The 21,501-nt window shown below is 40.1% G+C and overlaps 1 protein-coding gene across 1 annotated transcript in view; it reads left to right on the forward strand.

The window, feature by feature from the left end:
- The window catches only part of ZC3H18 (zinc finger CCCH-type containing 18), a 98,348-nt gene that overhangs the window by 39,888 nt on the left and 36,959 nt on the right, over positions 1 to 21,501 (forward strand). Inside the window, exons 6-8 of the mRNA XM_063438318.1 lie at positions 747 to 904; positions 5,545 to 5,659; positions 5,892 to 6,154. Coding sequence (XP_063294388.1) covers positions 747 to 904; positions 5,545 to 5,659; positions 5,892 to 6,154 — 536 coding nt within the window. The remainder of the gene's footprint in view (positions 1 to 746; positions 905 to 5,544; positions 5,660 to 5,891; positions 6,155 to 21,501) is intronic.

The raw sequence follows: 21,501 nt of genomic DNA on the forward strand, positions 1-21,501 counted from the left end.
GGGAGGGTGGAGGGGAGAAGGGGGGGAGAAACAAAGAAACATAAGTCTGTAAAAAGGCTGGGCTTGTGGGACAACAGACTGAGGGGGAAATAAACTATACTCCTGAATAATTCTAACTTAAAGTGCGTATTGCACCAAGCACGTTGGTACCTAGAGTGCCTCTTTAATAAGAGCGTGCGTATTGCACCAAGCACGTTGGTACCTAGAGTGCCTCTTTAATAAGAGCGTGTGTATTGCACCAAGCACGTTGGTACCTAGAGTGCCTCTTTAATAATAAAGTGTGTATTGCACCAAGCACGTTGGTACCTAGAGTGCCTCTTTAATAAGAGCGTGCGTATTGCACCAAGCACGTTGGTACCTAGAGTGCCTCTTTAATAAGAGCGTGCGTATTGCACCAAGCACGTTGGTACCTAGAGTGCCTCTTTAATAAGAGCGTGCGTATTGCACCAAGCACGTTGGTACCTAGAGTGCCTCTTTAATAAGAGCGTGCGTATTGCACCAAGCACGTTGGTACCTAGAGTGCCTCTTTAATAAGAGCGTGCGTATTGCACCAAGCACGTTGGTACCTAGAGTGCCTCTTTAATAAGAGCGTGCGTATTGCACCAAGCACGTTGGTACCTAGAGTGCCTCTTGAATAAGAAAGTGGATGTTGGATAGCAGGAGCCCTTCAAGTTTGCCATGTCTTTTAGTGTCCGTGCAGTAAATATTTCTCTGTTACATTTTCTGTATTTGTTGTCCTCCTCCAGGTGCTTAAAAAAGCCACTATGCGCAAAGAGCAAGAACCTGACTTTGAGGAGAAGCGACTGACGGTGACCATTGGAGAAGATGAACAGGATTTTGATAAAGAGAATGATTACTTCCGAGAGTGGAATTATCACATCACTAGAGAAGTCCACGAAACTGGGTTTGTAATCTAATCTTCTTCAATGCTGCTACCATCACCACACTGCTTCCATTGTGATTAAACGTTTGGTGCTGCAGATGTTGCAGACTATATATATTATGATGTTCAGCCACCCACTACACCTGGAGCGCCAAAGCTTCTGCCATCTTTGGCCTTCATGATAATTCTCTAGCTAGCTAGCAAACAAGTTCCTGTTATGTGAAAAATAAAACCAATACTAAATAGAGGCATTCATTCTCTCAGAATTGTTTAAGATTTGCTGGGGGAGGGAATTCCCTGTTGCACACTTTACTTCCTTCTGTGCTTAAAGGAACACTATAGTGTGAGGGATTGAGGGCCCTGCTCAGTGAGTTTACATGTTAGGAGTGGGGTATAGTGACACAGTAACAGAGGGATTGAGGGCCCTGCTCAGTGAGTTTACATGTTAGGAGTGGGGTATAGTGACACAGTAACAGAGGGATTGAGGGCCCTGCTCAGTGAGTTTACATGTTAGGAGTGGGGTATAGTGACGGTAACAGAGGGATTGAGGGCCCTGCTCAGTGAGGTTACATGTTAGAGGGAGTGGGGTATAGTGACACAGTAACAGAGGGATTGAGGCCCTGTAGTGAGCTGTAGTGACACAAAGAGTATTACTAGGGATAATGAAATGGGTTGCTAGAAAAGTAATAACTAAGAACTTAGTAGGTTATTTTTCACATTTGCAGGAGAGGAGTGATTTGTGGGGGGTGGGGGTGGGGGGAGGAGAGGAGAGAGAACCTGCTAACAGTTTAGATGCTTTCCTGAAGAAATGAGTTTTCAAATTCTAACGGAGAAGGGAAGGGAGTTCCACAGAAAAGGCGCAGTCCTGCAGAAGTCTTGGAGGCGCGCATTAGATGTGGAAGTACAGACAGAGGATAGACGTAGGTCTTCGGCAGAGTGCAGGGGCCTCGACTGGACATACTTGTGTATTAGGGAGGATAGGTAGGTTGGAGCAGAATTATGTAGGGACTTGTAAGCAAGCACCAGAATCTTAAATTAAGCCCTATATCTAACTGGAAGCCAGTGTAGGGACTGACAGAGGGGAGAGGTGTGGGCGGACAGGAAAAGGAGTCTCGCTGCTCCATTCATAATAGAATGCAGTGGTGCAATCTGGGAACACGTGTTAAATAGGGTCGGATGCGAGCTATATTTTTTAGATGGAAGCTGCAGGATTTGGCGATTGACTGGACATGAGGGGTGAAAGAGAGCTCGGCGTCAAAGAGAACACCTAGGCAGCGAGCCTGTGAAGTAGAGGTGATGGTGGCGCCGTTGAGTTGAAGGGAGACAGACATGGGAGTAGCAACACTTGAGGGAGGAAAGACCAGAAGTTCTGTTTTGGACAGGTTGAGTTTAAGGAAGTGAGCAGCCATCCAGTTGGAACTCACGGAGATTCAGTCAGAGACAGAAGTCAAGATGGGCAGAGAGAGATCAGGAGAGGACAGGTAGATTTGCGTGTCATCTGCATATAAATGATAATGGAAGCCAAAGGAGCTGATGAGTTTACCAAGGGAGGCAGTATAGATATAGAAGTATAGATATAGAACCTTGGGGAAAGCCAACAGAGAGGGGTTGGGGAGGAGAGGCACAGCCAGAGAAAGAAACACAGAAAAAGCGCTGGACGAGTGCGGAGTCCAGATTAAAGCGGGTCAAGCAGAGAGTTTGATTCGTGGAAGTCTGTCAATCTCGCATTCACTACTCTCTCAAGGCAAGCGGCAGTAGCGATATAGGGCGGGAGTTTGGGTCAAGGTTGGGCTTTTTCAGAATTGGTGTTATGGTTGCATGTTTGAAGGGTGAGGGAAATGTGCCAGAGGTTTTAGAATTAGAATCTGAGCATTATTGGTGCATGAACTTGTATAATCATTTTCATCCTTGAGAGACAAGCAGGTGTTAACGTACTGTTAGTGTTTCTTCAGCTGTGTGTCTTAGTGTGATACCTACCTAACGCTGATCTAGACATCCACACCTTGTAAGGATCACCTTTAAATACAATAGTCTACCTGGAACTCTCGTTCAGTGCAGGAAGGAGCCAGTAGTTATGCGGAAGGTAATCTTTCCCTATGCCAAACTGCATATGAGATATGGTGAATAAGGAGGGTTCTGAGATATGGTGAATAAGGAGGGTTCTGAGATATGGTGAATAAGGAGGGTTCTGAGAAGTGGTGAATAAGGAGGGTTCTGAGATATGGGTAATAAGGAGGGTTCTGAGATATGGGTAATAAGGAGGGTTCTGAGATATGGGTAATAAGGAGGGTTCTGAGATATGGGTAATAAGGAGGGTTCTGAGATGTGGTGAATAAGGAGGGTTCTGAGATGTGGTGAATAAGGAGGGTTCTGAGATGTGGTGAATAAGGAGGGTTCTGAGATGTGGTGAATAAGGAGGGTTCTGAGATATGGGTAATAAGGAGGGTTCTGAGATATGGGTAATAAGGAGGGTTCTGAGATGTGGTGAATAAGGAGGGTTCTGAGATGTGGTGAATAAGGAGGGTTCTGAGATATGGGTAATAAGGAGGGTTCTGAGATATGGGTAATAAGGAGGGTTCTGAGATATGGGTAATAAGGAGGGTTCTGAGATGTGGTGAATAAGGAGGGTTCTGAGATGTGGTGAATAAGGAGGGTTCTGAGATGTGGTGAATAAGGAGGGTTCTGAGATGTGGTGAATAAGGAGGGTTCTGAGATGTGGTGAATAAGGAGGGTTCTGAGATGTGGTGAATAAGGAGGGTTCTGAGATATGGGTAATAAGGAGGGTTCTGAGATGTGGTGAATAAGGAGGGTTCTGAGATGTGGTGAATAAGGAGGGTTCTGAGATGTGGTGAATAAGGAGGGTTCTGAGATGTGGTGAATAAGGAGGGTTCTGAGACCCGATCTTTGTTGGGCACCCATATTGAGGCTACCTCCATACATGACCTAGTTTTTTTGTAAATGTTTTGGGATTTTTCCTAAATATTGCTATTGGAAGCCACTTTCAGAGTGTAGTGAATAACCCATTGAGGTGTAAGAGCAGGATGTCTATAATAATAACAACTAGTATTTATATAGCGCCTTTCGCTTTTCAGCTGAATAGTAATAGATGTTATTATTACCCAGATTGATGGGACTCAATTGACCCTGCCAGGATTTGAACCTGTGACCTTGCATTTTTGAACAGGTTTTGTAGTCAGGGAATTCTCCACTGAGCTACCTCATGACAGTCGTTCGTTACCAAGGTAGAATTCCAGAGACCGGTTTTCATATTTTGGGCCAAAATAGCTGAATTGGAAAAATTATCCAAGTCAGGAATGTTAAATCTGAATCCTTGGGCATGCACTTGAAATTCACTCTGGCTTTCTGATCACACTTTAGGGAATAACACTGTCTGTTTATTGAACCAATGTCAAACCACTATAGCAGCTTCAGGATTTGATGGACTAGGGGATTCGCAGGTAAATGTGTAGCCAACGAATATGATATCCTATCAACATGGACCAGAATCTCCAATCAATGTTTCCAGCTACGTACTGTTGGGAAGTGTTTTTGGTTTCACATACTTTTAGCTATTGAGTGTTCCTGTTTAGAGCAGCACTGAGCTCATTGTAACTTAATTACACTGTTTATCACAGTGCTGTACGGTATCACACATGTCTACACATACTAAACCTGAGATTGTACAGCACCTTGAGTTCTACACGTTTATAGAATGTAAACACAAACAGGTAACCACGTGCTCTTGTTGGTATTGTAACTTCTCTGGCATTAAACTGTTTAAGTACGTGCTATAAAGCTATGAACTTAGAAAGTTTGCTCATTCTGGACTTTAAATAGGTTTATGACCCTAATTCGAACTGACAAGAGGCTTAACCTGGATTTTTTTTAATGGGGTTAACCTTCACAAAGAAGACCTACATATGTATGTGTCCGTCTATAAAAAACACTAGTGTCATATTTCTGATCTGATATCTGGAAAATATTGAATTTTTCCAGGCAATGTCTGTCACTTTGCAGGTTGGAAAATTACATTTTGGCACATAAATGCAAACCTGTTCAGAGATCTGTGTCAAAAGCCCAGCCATACTTATTGCGCCATAATCTCACACGTTACCATTATTTTTGTCCCAATATTTGTTGAGTTGGCTGGGCCTAAACTCCCTTAAAGCAGAAATGTCACTTCTCAGGTTTTTTAATATTATATTTGTTTTCCTATATTTAAGAAATATGAAGTTGTGAGGTGTGAAAAATAAAATGTCTAAATCAACATGCCTTTATCCTGCAAACGGGCGCCTTTCTCTTGGCTTCCCTTTCAATCATTGTTATAGGCTCTGTCCTCTGCACCTGGCAGTCTGCACAGAGAGAACAATATTTCCATTTCATCTCTTCATTTGCATTATGTGCCCTGGCTTTGCCTTGTTTAGACTAATTATGAAATCATTCGCAAAACCATTTATATGTATTGCAAAGAACAATGAGCATCTCATGGAAAATGGTTAATCTGTCAAATGTGATATTTCAATGGTGTAAATTCCACAGAAGTGATCGTCCCTAATAACAGCCTCTGGGCAAGTTACCTGTTCGCTCTTTTTCGTGATATGATGAGAGCCAATGTGAAGCTTGTTCTTTTAAAAACAAAAAATGTTGTGTATTTACTACAGAGCCGACCCGTATGCAGATCCGTACTACGACATGGAAATGGACAGACTTTGGCGCGGAGGACAGTATGAAAATTTTCGAGTCCAGTACACAGAGACCGAGCCATACCGTTACAGAGTAAGTGATCCCAGCCATAGCTAGCGATAAAAAGTATAAGCGTGACCGCCAAAATGTAAGAGTTTTACACACACAAACAATTGCTGGCAGGTCTTTATGGGGTTGAATAAATTAATCTGTGTTTTGTAGAAGATGCTGAATTGCCATTAGCTTGTTTTCCTTTTGTTAAAATGATTGTTGTATAAGAAGTAGACCTAATGGTCACTGACGTCATATTCTGATTTCCATAAAGGAACGAGAGCGTGACAAGGATAGAGACAGGCAGCGTGACCGAGAAAGGGAGCGAGAGCGGGATCGAGACCGGGAGCGCCGGCAGCGGGAGAGGGAGCGTGAACGCGAGCGAGAGAGAGATAAGGAGCGTCAGAGGCGGAAAGAAGAATGGGAAAGAGACAGGACCAAAAGGGACGACAAAGATCGTCCGAAAGATAGGGAGAAAGACAAGGAAAAGGACAAGGAGAAGGAGAAGACCAAAATAAAGTCACCTCTCCTTCCAAGGTAGGTCATCCTCATAGTCCGTGAATTCACATTGTTGGGCAGAATTTTATAGCAGTGAGTCTTTTTCATCGTATGATTATGTATAAATGCAATCTGCAGAACATATACTGTATATGTATGAAAAAGAAAAAATGCACACAAAAAAATATATATACACAAGTACACCTAACCAACTCAGTGGTAGGAATATGCAGAGGTACTTAACTGCGTATAAGATGGATACAGCTTCCCAAGAGGTTTCCCCCAAACGAACCTCAAATATAAGTATGGATATAGACAAAAAATGGGATACAGCTGAATAACTAGAAAAAAAAGAATATATAACACATAGTGAAGTACATTAACAATAATTGGATTTAACCCACAAAGATTGCACTCACGAGATGGTGTAGGGTAATGCGCCTTTAAGCCCACACTGGGCTAAAATGGTATTTGCCTTCCACGGATAGGTTGCTCTGTCTTTCACATGAAATGGAAGAATGCCAGTTGAAATGTAAAAAATATTTTTCTTTATTCAAAAGGCAATAAATAGCCTTGAAAAATTCAATCAATAAAATTTTAAAAATAACTGCAATCTAACGCGTTTCGTCCAAACAACTTGGACTTCATCAGAGAAAATTCTGCAGTTTAAACAATCACATAAAATACAAAGCATGCATAATCCCACCCCCAACAGAGTCCCTTAAATACAACCAGTCCGTGTGTTGATTGGAGCATTCTCTCCTGGAACCACTTCTCCCATCAGGGTATATTGCCTCCAGATGGCTCTCGTTCTGTAATTCCGCGGCAAAAAGACATAGCCGTTTTTCATCCGTCTAGTTCATCTAGATTTGCGTTCCAAATGTCCGTTTCCGGTTGCGTTCCATGCGCATACTTCCGGTTGCGGACGGCGACGTACGTCATGACGTCAGCGTTGCGTTCCAAATGCGGCATATGCGTTCCAAGCATGGAACAGCCACTTGAATAGTTAAATAACTGAAAATAATCTCAAAATAATCGCAATCAGTGATCAAACTTTCAAATTAAAAATAAAAACTTATAAATAGCAAAGAGATACATCATCATCCAATAGAGCTGTAGGACTTTCATCTTCTGCCAATTGCTATAGTATAAATATATACATAGACTACAAAAAAAAAAAAATTATAATGAGAAAAATTATATATGTGTACAATTAAATAAATGAATAATTAAATAAAAAAATAAATATAAATATAAATAAAATAAAATGAATTAGAAATGAACCAAAAATAAATAAATAAAATTAAATAAAAATGAAAATGAAAATAAAAATAAATAAAAATAAGAATAAAAAATAGGAGAGAAAGGTATAAACAAAATTGTAATAATGATAAAAAATAAATAATAAAAAATAAATAAACAGTTAAATAAAAATAAAAATAAATATAAATAAATATAAATAAAATAAAATGAGAACAAAAAATAAAAAATAATAAATAATAAAAAAAAATTTTTTTAAAAAAATTTTTTATAAAAAAAAAAAAAAAAAAAAGAAAAAATATAAAATAAAAATAAAAAATAAAAATAATAATAATGAAAAAAAAAATATATAAAATATCAATCTAGAGAGAAAAAAAAAAAAAAAAAAAAAAAATTTTATGTGGCAGAAGGTGGAAATCCCCCCTTAGTTCCAAGAACATCTTTAGAAAAAAATACCCTTATACCATGAAACTGGCCAAATCAACATCTATATTTAAACCTTTGGGTATTAAGGTATCCAATTGGTATATCCAATAGGTCTCCCGTTGTGCTAGTTTCAATTCCCTATTTCCTCCTCTCCAGTGGGCGGGCACATGTTCTATACCACAACCCCTAAAATCTCTCCAATTAAAGGCCTGGCATGTATTGCAGTGTACTGGCACTGAATGAGTTGTTATGCCTTTCCTTATATTATTAATATGTTCCATGAGGCGTATTTTAAGAGGTCTTTTTGTTTTTCCCACGTACTGTTTGCCACACGGACACTGCAATAAATAAATCACAAAATCCGTGTGGCATCCAATACTGGACTTCACTGGGAAAGAAATTCCAGAAATATGACTTGTAAATTGAAGAGTTAAGCCTAGGTTCATTCTTGAGCAAGCCCGACACATTTGGCATCCCTTAGATCCCTTTGTATGTGAAATGACTTTCTTTTTAGGGATATCCTTTCTAGGGAAACTGGGAGCGACTAGATCTTTAAGGTTTTGACCCTTCTTATAGATAATAGATGGCCGGTCTGGAAGGATACTTCCAAGAACTGGATCCTGGAGTAATATGGGCCAATGTTTTTTAAGGCACCTATTAATTTTCCAATGGTCTGTATTGTATTTCGTTATAAATGAGTGTCTAAAATGTTCATTTAAATTATTTTTCGGACGTTTAATCAGTAGATCACTTCTGTCTTTATTCCTTAATATTCTAATTTCTTTTTCAATCGTGTTTTTATCATAACCTTTATTCACCAATTTATTTTTTATATGTTTCGCCTGAGTTTCAAAATCTTGAGTATTGGAGCAATTTCTACGTACCCTTGTGAGTTGACTTTTGGCAATGCCTCTCAGCCAAGGTTGATGGTGGCAACTTGACTTATGGACGTAACTGTTCCCATCAGTTTTCTTAAAGAAACATCTGGACCTAATTTTATCTCCCTCCCGATATAGGCTTAGGTCCAAAAAATTTTTTTTTAGTGTCTTTGTGCCACTCCGGTGTAAATTTCAAATTAAAGGAATTAGAATTTAAATATTGAACAAACAATAGAAAATCCTCTTGAGTACCCTTCCAGATGACAATCACGTCAAGATGTTTCTTTAAGAAAACTGATGGGAACAGTTACGTCCATAAGTCAAGTTGCCACCATCAACCTTGGCTGAGAGGCATTGCCAAAAGTCAACTCACAAGGGTACGTAGAAATTGCTCCAATACTCAAGATTTTGAAACTCAGGCGAAACATATAAAAAATAAATTGGTGAATAAAGGTTATGATAAAAACACGATTGAAAAAGAAATTAGAATATTAAGGAATAAAGACAGAAGTGATCTACTGATTAAACGTCCGAAAAATAATTTAAATGAACATTTTAGACACTCATTTATAACGAAATACAATACAGACCATTGGAAAATTAATAGGTGCCTTAAAAAACATTGGCCCATATTACTCCAGGATCCAGTTCTTGGAAGTATCCTTCCAGACCGGCCATCTATTATCTATAAGAAGGGTCAAAACCTTAAAGATCTAGTCGCTCCCAGTTTCCCTAGAAAGGATATCCCTAAAAAGAAAGTCATTTCACATACAAAGGGATCTAAGGGATGCCAAATGTGTCGGGCTTGCTCAAGAATGAACCTAGGCTTAACTCTTCAATTTACAAGTCATATTTCTGGAATTTCTTTCCCAGTGAAGTCCAGTATTGGATGCCACACGGATTTTGTGATTTATTTATTGCAGTGTCCGTGTGGCAAACAGTACGTGGGAAAAACAAAAAGACCTCTTAAAATACGCCTCATGGAACATATTAATAATATAAGGAAAGGCATAACAACTCATTCAGTGCCAGTACACTGCAATACATGCCAGGCCTTTAATTGGAGAGATTTTAGGGGTTGTGGTATAGAACATGTGCCCGCCCACTGGAGAGGAGGAAATAGGGAATTGAAACTAGCACAACGGGAGACCTATTGGATATACCAATTGGATACCTTAATACCCAAAGGTTTAAATATAGATGTTGATTTGGCCAGTTTCATGGTATAAGGGTATTTTTTTCTAAAGATGTTCTTGGAACTAAGGGGGGATTTCCACCTTCTGCCACATAAAAATTTTTTTTTTTTTTTTTTTTTTCTCTCTAGATTGATATTTTATATATTTTTTTTTCATTATTATTATTTTTATTTTTTATTTTTATTTTATATTTTTTCTTTTTTTTTTTTTTTTTTTTTTATAAAAAAATTTTTTAAAAAAAAATTTTTTTTTATTATTTATTATTTTTTATTTTTTGTTCTCATTTTATTTTATTTATATTTATTTATATTTATTTTTATTTTTATTTAACTGTTTATTTATTTTTTATTATTTATTTTTTATCATTATTACAATTTTGTTTATACCTTTCTCTCCTATTTTTTATTCTTATTTTTATTTATTTTTATTTTCATTTTCATTTTTATTTAATTTTATTTATTTATTTTTGGTTCATTTCTAATTCATTTTATTTTATTTATATTTATATTTATTTTTTTATTTAATTATTCATTTATTTAATTGTACACATATATAATTTTTCTCATTATAATTTTTTTTTTTTTGTAGTCTATGTATATATTTATACTATAGCAATTGGCAGAAGATGAAAGTCCTACAGCTCTATTGGATGATGATGTATCTCTTTGCTATTTATAAGTTTTTATTTTTAATTTGAAAGTTTGATCACTGATTGCGATTATTTTGAGATTATTTTCAGTTATTTAACTATTCAAGTGGCTGTTCCATGCTTGGAACGCATATGCCGCATTTGGAACGCAACGCTGACGTCATGACGTACGTCGCCGTCCGCAACCGGAAGTATGCGCATGGAACGCAACCGGAAACGGACATTTGGAACGCAAATCTAGATGAACTAGACGGATGAAAAACGGCTATGTCTTTTTGCCGCGGAATTACAGAACGAGAGCCATCTGGAGGCAATATACCCTGATGGGAGAAGTGGTTCCAGGAGAGAATGCTCCAATCAACACACGGACTGGTTGTATTTAAGGGACTCTGTTGGGGGTGGGATTATGCATGCTTTGTATTTTATGTGATTGTTTAAACTGCAGAATTTTCTCTGATGAAGTCCAAGTTGTTTGGACGAAACGCGTTAGATTGCAGTTATTTTTAAAATTTTATTGATTGAATTTTTCAAGGCTATTTATTGCCTTTTGAATAAAGAAAAATATTTTTTACATTTCAACTGGCATTCTTCCATTTCCTGTGAAAGACAGAGCAACCTATCCGTGGAAGGCAAATACCATTTTAGCCCAGTGTGGGCTTAAAGGCGCATTACCCTACACCATCTCGTGAGTGCAATCTTTGTGGGTTAAATCCAATTATTGTTAATGTACTTCACTATGTGTTATATATTCTTTTTTTTCTAGTTATTCAGCTGTATCCCATTTTTTGTCTATATCCAGAACATATACTGTGCCTTTTAGTTAACTTAGAGGGTTACTCCAAGCATCGTAGCCACTATAGCCTGCTGTGAGGGGTAACCTGGTCCCATTTCTCGGTAGTGGTGCAAACCGTTTTGGAATAATTGGACGCTGTCGGCCATTCATTGCCTGAGAACAACAGCTGACTGCTCTCTGCCAATGAATGTAATTCTGTGACTTTTACTTGCTGACTAGTGACATCCCGCCCAGGGTGGCAAAGGCCGTTTCATAGCAAAACGCTGCACATACAGACTCCGTGGAATGTGACCACTTGAAATCACTGGAGTGGTCATGGTGTTTAGAGCAACCCTTTAACCCCTTAAGGACCAAACTTCTGGAATAAAAGGGAATCATGACATGTCACACATGTCATGTGTCCTTAAGGGGTTAAATAGATTGTTCATACTTATAATAGTTAATTTTTTTTGTATATTTGTGGTATTTATTGTGCCATGAAGTTGTTATAAAGAGTAAAGATATAGGACAGCGGCTGAGTTGCTTTGAATTTTTGGAGAAAGATGATGCTTTAACAGAACATGGGCAGAGTTTCACAGATACATATGGTGTATAGTACTAACAATGTTTATTACAGATAATCTGATCCTTCAAGTACCTGTTTAGGACTCTGATACATAAGAACAGAAGGTTTTTAAGAGTACACTCAATCCCAGTATCCACTACCTTTGGTCCTCTCTCTTCCAGTCCTAATCTGCTTAGTTGTTATATAGTACTATATGCCGAAAAAACAGTACTGTCCAGTCATGGCCCACCAGTCGGTTAACACCACTTCCATTATTCTGTGGTTGCTGAAGGTATATTGGTAAACATAGTACAAACGTTTTGTGCATTGGCCACCCCAGCTTATAATAAGATGGGCAGCAGCTTGTCCAATTCATGATTTATTAAGATTGTCTTGTAATGCTTCATTGGCCCCAATGTTCTCCAGAGATGCCGTGTGGAATGAGGGGCCACAAGGCACATCCCACCTATTGTTTAGCTACGACCCTCGTGATGCTTTATGAGGTTGCTTATAATGAATTGACTGATTCTTGGTTTCTGCAATGTTGTGCAGCAGAGGGTTGCCTGGCTGCACTGCCACATACAGTAAAACTTTAGAAGATCCCAAAATAGAATATTGATTGCCTCCTACTATCTCTGACAGTCTAAACATTCTATCTGTTGTGATGGAAGATTACTGAACTCCCATCGACTTAGCTTAACAGAGCTGCCAGCAAACTTTCCCCAGTCAGGTCAATCACTGCTATACGCGATCTGTACTTTCCAAGCATATTATGTGGCTATTATAGACTTGCTGTGTTTTCCCTTTGCACAGCTCTCATTCATTGTTTGACATGTGAGATTGAAGGACTTTTTTTTTCTTTCTTTTTTTCTGGTCAGTCTTCCTGGTGCTGTGATGTCGTTAGCATTTCCTCTAATAGTTTCACTTTCTGACTGAGGCCACGTGATCACTTAGTGACCCAGCAGGTTTTTGAATGAATTTCAACTTTATGGAGCTGTCACTAAAACCTTCATTTATTTATTTATTTATATATTTATTTTTAGCATTTTATTTACTTTCTCTAGTCCAGCTATTTTAGCCTCATAACTTCCAGACAAATCCTGCTTTTGGTAAATAATTCAGGTACTCCTTTCATCTAGGGTTATATACTCCACCTTCTTCTAGTGTTATTTCTTTGTCTGAAGATGGTGCCTTCTTTGAAGTCTCTATGATCATGTTGATATTTCAAATGTTTTTTTTCCCTTATGTGTTTCTTAAAATTTTCTAAATTATTGTTAAGTTTTGTTTCCATTTTATTTGGAAAGTCTTAATATTATTAATTTCTAATTGCAGATTTTGATTTACAGTTTCCAAGTTTGATTCCTCTAGCTTAGTTAGGAATTCCATTAGTTTGATTGAACTCTCTATCAGAATGCTGTTCCATTCTTTTATCTGTGTATCTGTTTTGACCTTGTCTGGTCTTGGAATATCCGATCTTAGTCCTCTCAGGACCAATTTCTCCTCTACATATTTTCGTAGACTAGTGATTTCCCAATGACCCTTGACTTGTTGTTTATACAAATTCTGTATGTAAAAAAAACTCTCATTGATTTCAATAGGATTCTGTCTAATTAGGGGGATCAAGAGAAAAGACGTTGTTAATGTCAGTTGAACTCAGATCAGGATTGATAACATGGGTCAGATAAGGTCATTTTTTGTAGTCGTGAGACTAAAACAGCTTCCTATAGTAGGTATTGAAACCTTATATAAATTGAATGACCTTTATGACCGTAGGTACGACATCCTATACCTTAACCTTTATGGGCACACTTTGAAAAAATATAACGTCTGATGTTTACAAACACCTGATAAAAACTCTAAATTCTGTGGATGTAGGTGTACACTTGCAATAAGATAGGGGAACTGTTACATGAAATTCGCGTCAAATTCCTTGTTTCTCTTAAGATAATATTCCAGATTTAATGGTACAAAGTGATTCCATCATTCACGCGAATAAATCATTAGTCAAAATAATTATTTATTAAGTAGCGACAATTTTCTGATGTATCAACTCAAGGTGGAATTATGTAGGTTGCACATTTATTACAAGACAATTGTGCAACTACATGTATGATCTAATATAAGAGTCAGCAATTTATACTTTTCATTATATTTTTATCATGTTTGAACATTGGCAACCTCGCGGCAATTTAGTCTGACATTTATATATTATTTCACCTATTCAAAAGCCACTTGCTTTGCCACATTTACGATTAACTTTAGGTGACAGCAATTCCTTTTTTCATGATTATTTAAAGCTCTGTATATATTTAAAGACAAGGCTCCGTACCAAGTCGGAACCATTATTAATGGTTTTTATTAGTTACTGTATATCTCCAACGGGAATACTCACATCTTTAATATATATTTTTTTTTTTTTTTTTTTTTATTATATTCAATATTTGTAATATATTTTTTAACGATCGTTATGACAACGATTGAGATATTTAACTAAAATTGACCACTAGTTAAGAGCTTCTTTATCCGAAGACACATGTATTCTCCATCTACAATTGCATTTCTTATTATACCATCGGCAATTACTTGGCAATGAAAATTTATAATCCCGCAGCAGTATACTGATTATATGTGCACCTATACTGTCGGCTTAGGTCTAAATCTAAGAGTGAGCAATGTCCTGCTCATCTCTTATTATGAGCTAAATCCAAACTGAGTATTTAAACACAATAACTTTTCAACAGTACTCTTAATTAAGGATTTGGGGTCTTGCTATACACTACATTTCATTCATTTTTTTATACTAGTAATGATAAATATATATCAGATATAGACATAAGTCCTATCTACAGTACGTTAGGATTTGATCTTCTTTTTCACTTCTTTAAAATTATAACCCATAAGTGAAAACATGGTTCACCTTCTCTATCCCTGATCATTCAGACCAATAAGGGTTAAAAATTCCCTTCTAATACATTTTGCAGGGCTAACCTCGGCTAACCCACTACGTCATTGCCCAGTTGGATTTCAATTGGTTAATCAAGTGATGACGTTTTTTGAACTCGCCTATCAGAATGGTCATTCCACTTTATAATCCTGCTATCTCCCACACATCGACTACCCTCTGATGAGCTGTGGGTGAAACGCGCGCGCGTCAGGGGTACTCGTTGATCTAGTGAATTTACCTTTATCACATGCCTTATTAAGAACGGATTTTTATATCTCACGATCCCGAGTTTGTTTAACCGCCAATGCTTTAGGTTAGGTTATGGAGCTATACTTTCTAAGGACTTAATATTAGGCCATCTTATCAGATTTATTTGGAATAGAAAGCTTTATTGCCCCCACTGCAAGAGCGGCTATATTGATTATGATCTATCCACTGAGACTACATTCTGTGTTTTCTGCAGCAGTATTTTATATGACTTATGATCATGTACATAGCGAACTGACAATTAAACTTTGTGCTTTGTCAAATATCGTCTTGCACACAGTATTAGATCGAGGTCCCTGCAAAAACTATTGAACAGGACCTTTTTATTTGCATGAATAGATGCAAGTTCACTATGATTTCAGCTTTATTTAGACAGTCTGTTACATTTCTTTTTCAATTGCTGCAGTCAATGTTACTTTGTGTTCTTATTTTGAACTCGTTACAATGCAACGTTCATAGCACATGTGGATTGCAAAACTCTGTTTTGCACATATTACTTGATGAAGGTTTCTGAAAACTTTTGAACCGAATCTCATTACGATTATACATACCTTGAGTGCTTATCAGGTCATTTTTCTCTACTTTTGGAGTTCAGGATTTTTTACTTGATTTTGATTTGAGTTAGAAAATGTATATACTTTAGTTTATCATTCATTTTTCTTGTGACTTATCGAATATATTCACAATTAGTTATCAATCACTGATTTGTATATACCTTAGTTTATATTTATTCTCTTGTGTATTATTTCGTATATTTACTTTTTTCGTTGGGGTATCACCCTATGCACTTTTTTTCTGTGGCTGGCATGAATTACTAGCGTTTACGGACTGCAAAGCGATCGTTGCGATACCACCAGATAGGGTTACAAATCTCTGGTAATATTATCCATTTTTAGCTCGATATCCTATTTATTTGAGATCATTAGGGTTTTTCTATATACTGCCCTATACCCTACCTCTTAGTGGTCCATAAGATCTCCTCACACATTTTTTTTTTTATTGACTTTTTTTTTTTTTTTTTATTATTGACAAGCTGTGAATGTTAAAACGTTGGTTTATTATTATACTTACATATATTAGAATGTAAATACTTGGTTTATCATTACACTTTTTAATATAATTTCCATTTAGGGTATTACTGCGATGATATCGTTGGAAAAAAAAAATAATAATAATAATCAAATATGAACGCTAACTCTGGCCAGGGTTTCTGACTAAGTGGCTACTGAAAACGACTGGACATATACCCCATCTTGAGTACCATGGGTCGTCTGCTTTTGCAAATGGTATGCCATAATGGGGATGATTCTCATTTCTGGGCTGTCATGTCTCAAAGGCATCATAGGACCAACAAACCATACTGTCAAATTTCCTATATTTCACCCTGTATCTTTCCAAAACACCATAAAACTTTTACATGGGGGGTACATTTATACACAATAGACATTGCTGAACACAAATATGTATATTTTATGTCAGCAAAATCCAACAGTATTGTGACATTCACAGTTAAAATGCCATGCAGAACTAAAAAAATAAAAAAAAAAAATAAAAAAAAATTCTCACACTTATTCATATTAAATGGTTTCATATATTGTGATGAAATGAAAGAACAAAATGATATATATCAAGTGTAGGTGCACTTAATAAATTGTGGTTGAACAGACATATAGCTTAAATTCCAGTTTAGTTTTGATCAGAACTTGTACAATTGCCTCCGTCCTTAAAGGGAAACTGTAGTGCCAGGAAAACAAACTCTTTTTCCTGGCACTATAGCTTCCCTCTCTGTCAAGGCTCCCTCCTGCGGCGCTGAAGGGGTTAATAACCTCTTTAGTCGCTTACCTAGGTCCAGCGTCAATGTCTCTCAGCACTGACTCCGCTCCGGCGGATGTCGGCGGGGGAGACCTAATGCGCATGCGCCGCAGTGGCCGCGCTTGCATTAGGATCTCCCCATGGGAAACCATTATTCAGTGCTTTCCTAATGGGAAAATCTGACGCTGGAGGTCCTCATGCAGAGCGTCAGATAACGGACCAAAAGTCTGTTTCGATTCCGGAAGTCCCTGTAGTGGCTCTCTGGTAGAGCAGGAGTTAACCCTCAGATGTAACTATTGCAGTTTATAGAAACTGCAATAATTACCACTACAGGGTTAAGGGTGATGGGAGTTTGCACCCAGACCACTACAATGAGCTGAAGTGGTCTGGGTGCCCACAGTGTTTCTTTAAGAGGTTAAGTTGTAAAAGTGCCAATTTCTATTGAAATCTGCACATTTTGAAAATATGAGGGGGGAAAAGACACGCTCTTCACACATGAAGAACGTCCGCAAGCTATAGGGTTTTATGTGTTTGCAGTGTTCATGTAGCGGTGTATTTGTATTGTGCATATTCGGAGCATATTGTCTCTGGGCTGTGAGCACCCAGTAGTTGTCCAGCTGTTTGCAGTGGATATAAGCATATTGTTCGCAGGGTTTGAAGATGCACTTGGTATTACATTTAATGTGGCCAGGAGTGTCTAGAGCACATGTGCTGGTGGTATGTGGTTCATGTGCAAAGAGTCTCCCCCCCTTGCTCTTACACAAAGGACTCTGTAACATACACTTCTCTACCTGATCGGTTGGGTAGGTGGGGAGTTAATTGACATGTTGCACCATGCACCCCCAAACATACTGTCTGCTGGTAAAAGGTCCTGAGAGTTGCCGTTTAATAATAAAGAACTACCTGTTCATGCCCACGGCTACACATATGCAGAATCCAGTTTCCATGCACTACCCAAAGACACAGTAAATGTTGACAGAGTTTAGGGAAAAGGGGTGCGCTTGGCAATGTGATAATGGGGCAGGGATATGGAAGCTGGTAGGTAATTCTGCCTGAAGGCAATTTTCAAGCTTCAGAGGTGCTTCATAAAGTCCTCCAGGAGGTCGAAACGTTGTCCCCTATTTTGTAGGAGCTAATTAAAGGCTGCTTACTTCACCATTATCTGTGATATGATTGTAAAAGAAGTTGGTTAGATAGGTTTAATCATTTCTAGATGTAAATATATTGGCACTCCGTGTCGTGTTTCTGGGATTCCAATCATTCCTGCACGTTAATGTGTTTTCCCAAGCCTTCGGGTGTTTAAAGAGTGCTGCTATTAATAGGCAGTCTATTAATATCCCATTGGGACAGTTTCTAAATATAACTCGGGCTGTTGTGTAAATAAGAAGAGTTTGTTTTACCTGTAACGAGCCTGTCAGCCTATCCACACAATCCAATGGCTGCACATACGGGAATGTTTGTCACCTCTCACGTTCGCTTGACCAAAATAGACATATTTAATTCCTTAAAGCGGCACTGTCATGCCGAATTCCGTTTTTTTTTTAACCCCCCTCCCGCCTCAACTACATCCAATCGACCCCCTAGTCATCCCCAAATGCCCCTATGCCCCCCACATTACCTATTTTTTATTCTTTATTTTCTGCCCGATCTTTATTCAGGGCGCCGCCATCTTTGTGTGGGTAGGTGAAGTCCCTGTGGGACACGTCATCTGCCCACACTAGATAGCCCTGAGATTCCCGCACATGCCCAGTGAAACACCTGGACATGCGAACGGGAATTTCACCTATTCATTCATTCATCAGACAGACGAATGAATGAATAGAAAAAATCAGACGAACAAACTAACACTGTGTATCAGTGTTAGTTTGTTCGTTCAGTTTATTACAAGGAGGGAGCTACCGGCGTGCAGCTCCCTCCTTGTAATATGTAACTATAGAAGCGGCAGGGAGCAGAGCTCCCCACCACTTCATAAGCCCCCCAGGTCCCCCCCTCACTCTATGGGGGTCAATATGACCCCCATAATAGCACAAGGGAGATTAAAATCTCCCCAATGCCCCTACTCGCTATATCGCGAGTAGGGGCATGTCCACTAAACAGTGAGCAGCCTGTGGCTGCTCACTGTAAAAAAAAAAAAAAAGGGTAATAAGGGGGGGACGGGGGGCCTACTGTCCTCCCCCGCCGGCCCCCACCCCTGGACGGCGGGTGGGGGCCATAATGGGAATGAGGGGGGACTTACTGTCCTCCCCTCAGGCCCCCACCCCTGGGCGGCGGGTGGGGGCCATAATAGTAATAGGGGGGGGGGGACCTACTGTCCTCCACCCCCCGGCCCCCACCCCTGGGCGGTGGGTGGGGGCCATAATAGTAATAGGGGGGGGGGACCTACTGTCCTCCACCCCCCGGCCCCCACCCCTGGGCGGCGGGTGGGGGCCATAATAGTAATAAGGGGGGGGGACCTACTGTCCTCCAGCCCCCGGCCCCCACCCCTGGGCGGCGGGTGGGGGCCCTAATGGAAAAAAGGGGGGGGGGACCTACTGTCCTCCCCCCCGGCCCCCACCCCTGGGCGGCGGGTGGGGGCCATAATAGTAATAAGGGGGGGGGGGATCTACTGTCCTTCCCCCCCCCCCGGCCCCCACCCCTGGGCGGCGGGTGGGGGCCATAACGATAATGGGGGGGGACCTACTGTCCTCCCCCCGCCCCCACCCCTGCGCGGCGGGTGGGGGCACTAAGTAAATTCCCCCCCCCCCCCCCCCATCAAGGTGACTAGGGGTGCCCAAGCCCCTAGTCACCCACCCCCCACCCAAATAAAAAATGCCCCTACCTACCCCCCTCACCCTAAAAAATAGTGAGGGGGGAATAAAATTGCTAACCTGTAAAGTAAAATTAAACTTACCATTCGACGTCTTCTTTTTTCTAAAATCTTCATTTTTCAGCCCCAAAAAAGGCCAAATAAAAAACCATCATAGCCGTCGAACTAAAAATAAAATAAAAAACCCGAGCGCAAAAAAAAAACCCGACGAAAAAGAAAAAACCCGAGCGCACAAAAAAATAATCCATCTTCACCCATGGAGGGCTCCGCGCAGACTGAGCTCCGCAGGGCGGGGCAAGGCTTATAAAGCCTTGCCCCGCCCTGCAATTAGCCTAAGAACACTCTGATTGGTGGGTTTAAGCCAATCAGAGTGCTCTTTGTCATTTTACAAGCGTGGGAAAGTTCTTTGGAATTTTCCCACGCTTGTAAAATGTCACAGAGCACTGTGATTGGATGGCTTGAAATCCATCCAATCACAGTGCTCTGTGTCATTTTACAAGCGTGGGAAAGTTCTTTGGAATTTTCCCACGCTTGTAAAATGACACAGAGCACTGTGATTGGATGGATTTCAAGCCATCCAATCACAGTGCTCTGTGTCATTTTACAAGCGTGGGAAAGTTCTTTGGGAATTTTCCCACGCTTGTAAAATGACACAGAGCACTGTGATTGGATGGCTTTAAATCCATCCAATCACAGTGCTCTGTGTCATTTTACAAGCGTGGGAAAGTTCTTTGGAATTTTCCCACGCTTGTAAAATGACACAGAGCACTGTGATTGGATGGATTTCAAGCCATCCAATCACAGTGCTCTGTGTCATTTTACAAGCGTGGGAAAGTTCCAAAGAACTTTCCCACGCTTGTAAAATGACACAGAGTACTGTGATTGGATGGCTTTCAAGCCATCCAATCACAGTGCTCTGTGTCATTTTACAAGCGTGGGAAAATTCCAAAGAACTTTCCCACGCTTGTAAAATGACAAAGAGCACTCTGATTGGCTTAAACCCACCAATCAGAGTGTTCTTAGGCTAATTGCAGGGCGGGGCAAGGCTTTATAAGCCTTGCCCCGCCCTGCGGAGCTCAGTCTGCGCGGAGCCCTCCATGGGTGAAGATGGATTATTTTTTTGTGCGCTCGGGTTTTTTCTTTTTCGTCGGGTTTTTTTTTTTGCGCTCGGGTTTTTTATTTTATTTTTAGTTCGACGGCTATGATGGTTTTTTATTTGGCCTTTTTTGGGGCTGAAAAATGAAGATTTTAGAAAAAAGAAGACGTCGAATGGTAAGTTTAATTTTACTTTACAGGTTAGCAATTTTATTCCCCCCTCACTATTTTTTAGGGTGAGGGGGGTAGGTAGGGGCATTTTTTATTTGGGTGGGGGGTGGGTGACTAGGGGCTTGGGCACCCCTAGTCACCTTGATGGGGGGGGGGGGGAGGGGAATTTACTTAGTGCCCCCACCCGCCGCCCAGGGGTGGGGGCGGGGGGAGGACAGTAGGTCCCCCCCCCCATTATCGTTATGGCCCCCACCCGCCGCCCAGGGGTGGGGGCCGGGGGGGGGGAGGACAGTAGATCCCCCCCCCCCCTTATTACTATTATGGCCCCCACCCGCCGCCCAGGGGTGGGGGCCGGGGGGGAGGACAGTAGGTCCCCCCCCCCTTTTTTCCATTAGGGCCCCCACCCGCCGCCCAGGGGTGGGGGCCGGGGGCTGGAGGACAGTAGGTCCCCCCCCCCCTTATTACTATTATGGCCCCCACCCGCCGCCCAGGGGTGGGGGCCGGGGGGGGGAGGACAGTAGGTCCCCCCCCCCTATTACTATTAT

Source organism: Pelobates fuscus, chromosome 12 (genome assembly GCF_036172605.1).
Source record: "Pelobates fuscus isolate aPelFus1 chromosome 12, aPelFus1.pri, whole genome shotgun sequence".
Lineage (NCBI taxonomy): Eukaryota > Metazoa > Chordata > Amphibia > Anura > Pelobatidae > Pelobates > Pelobates fuscus.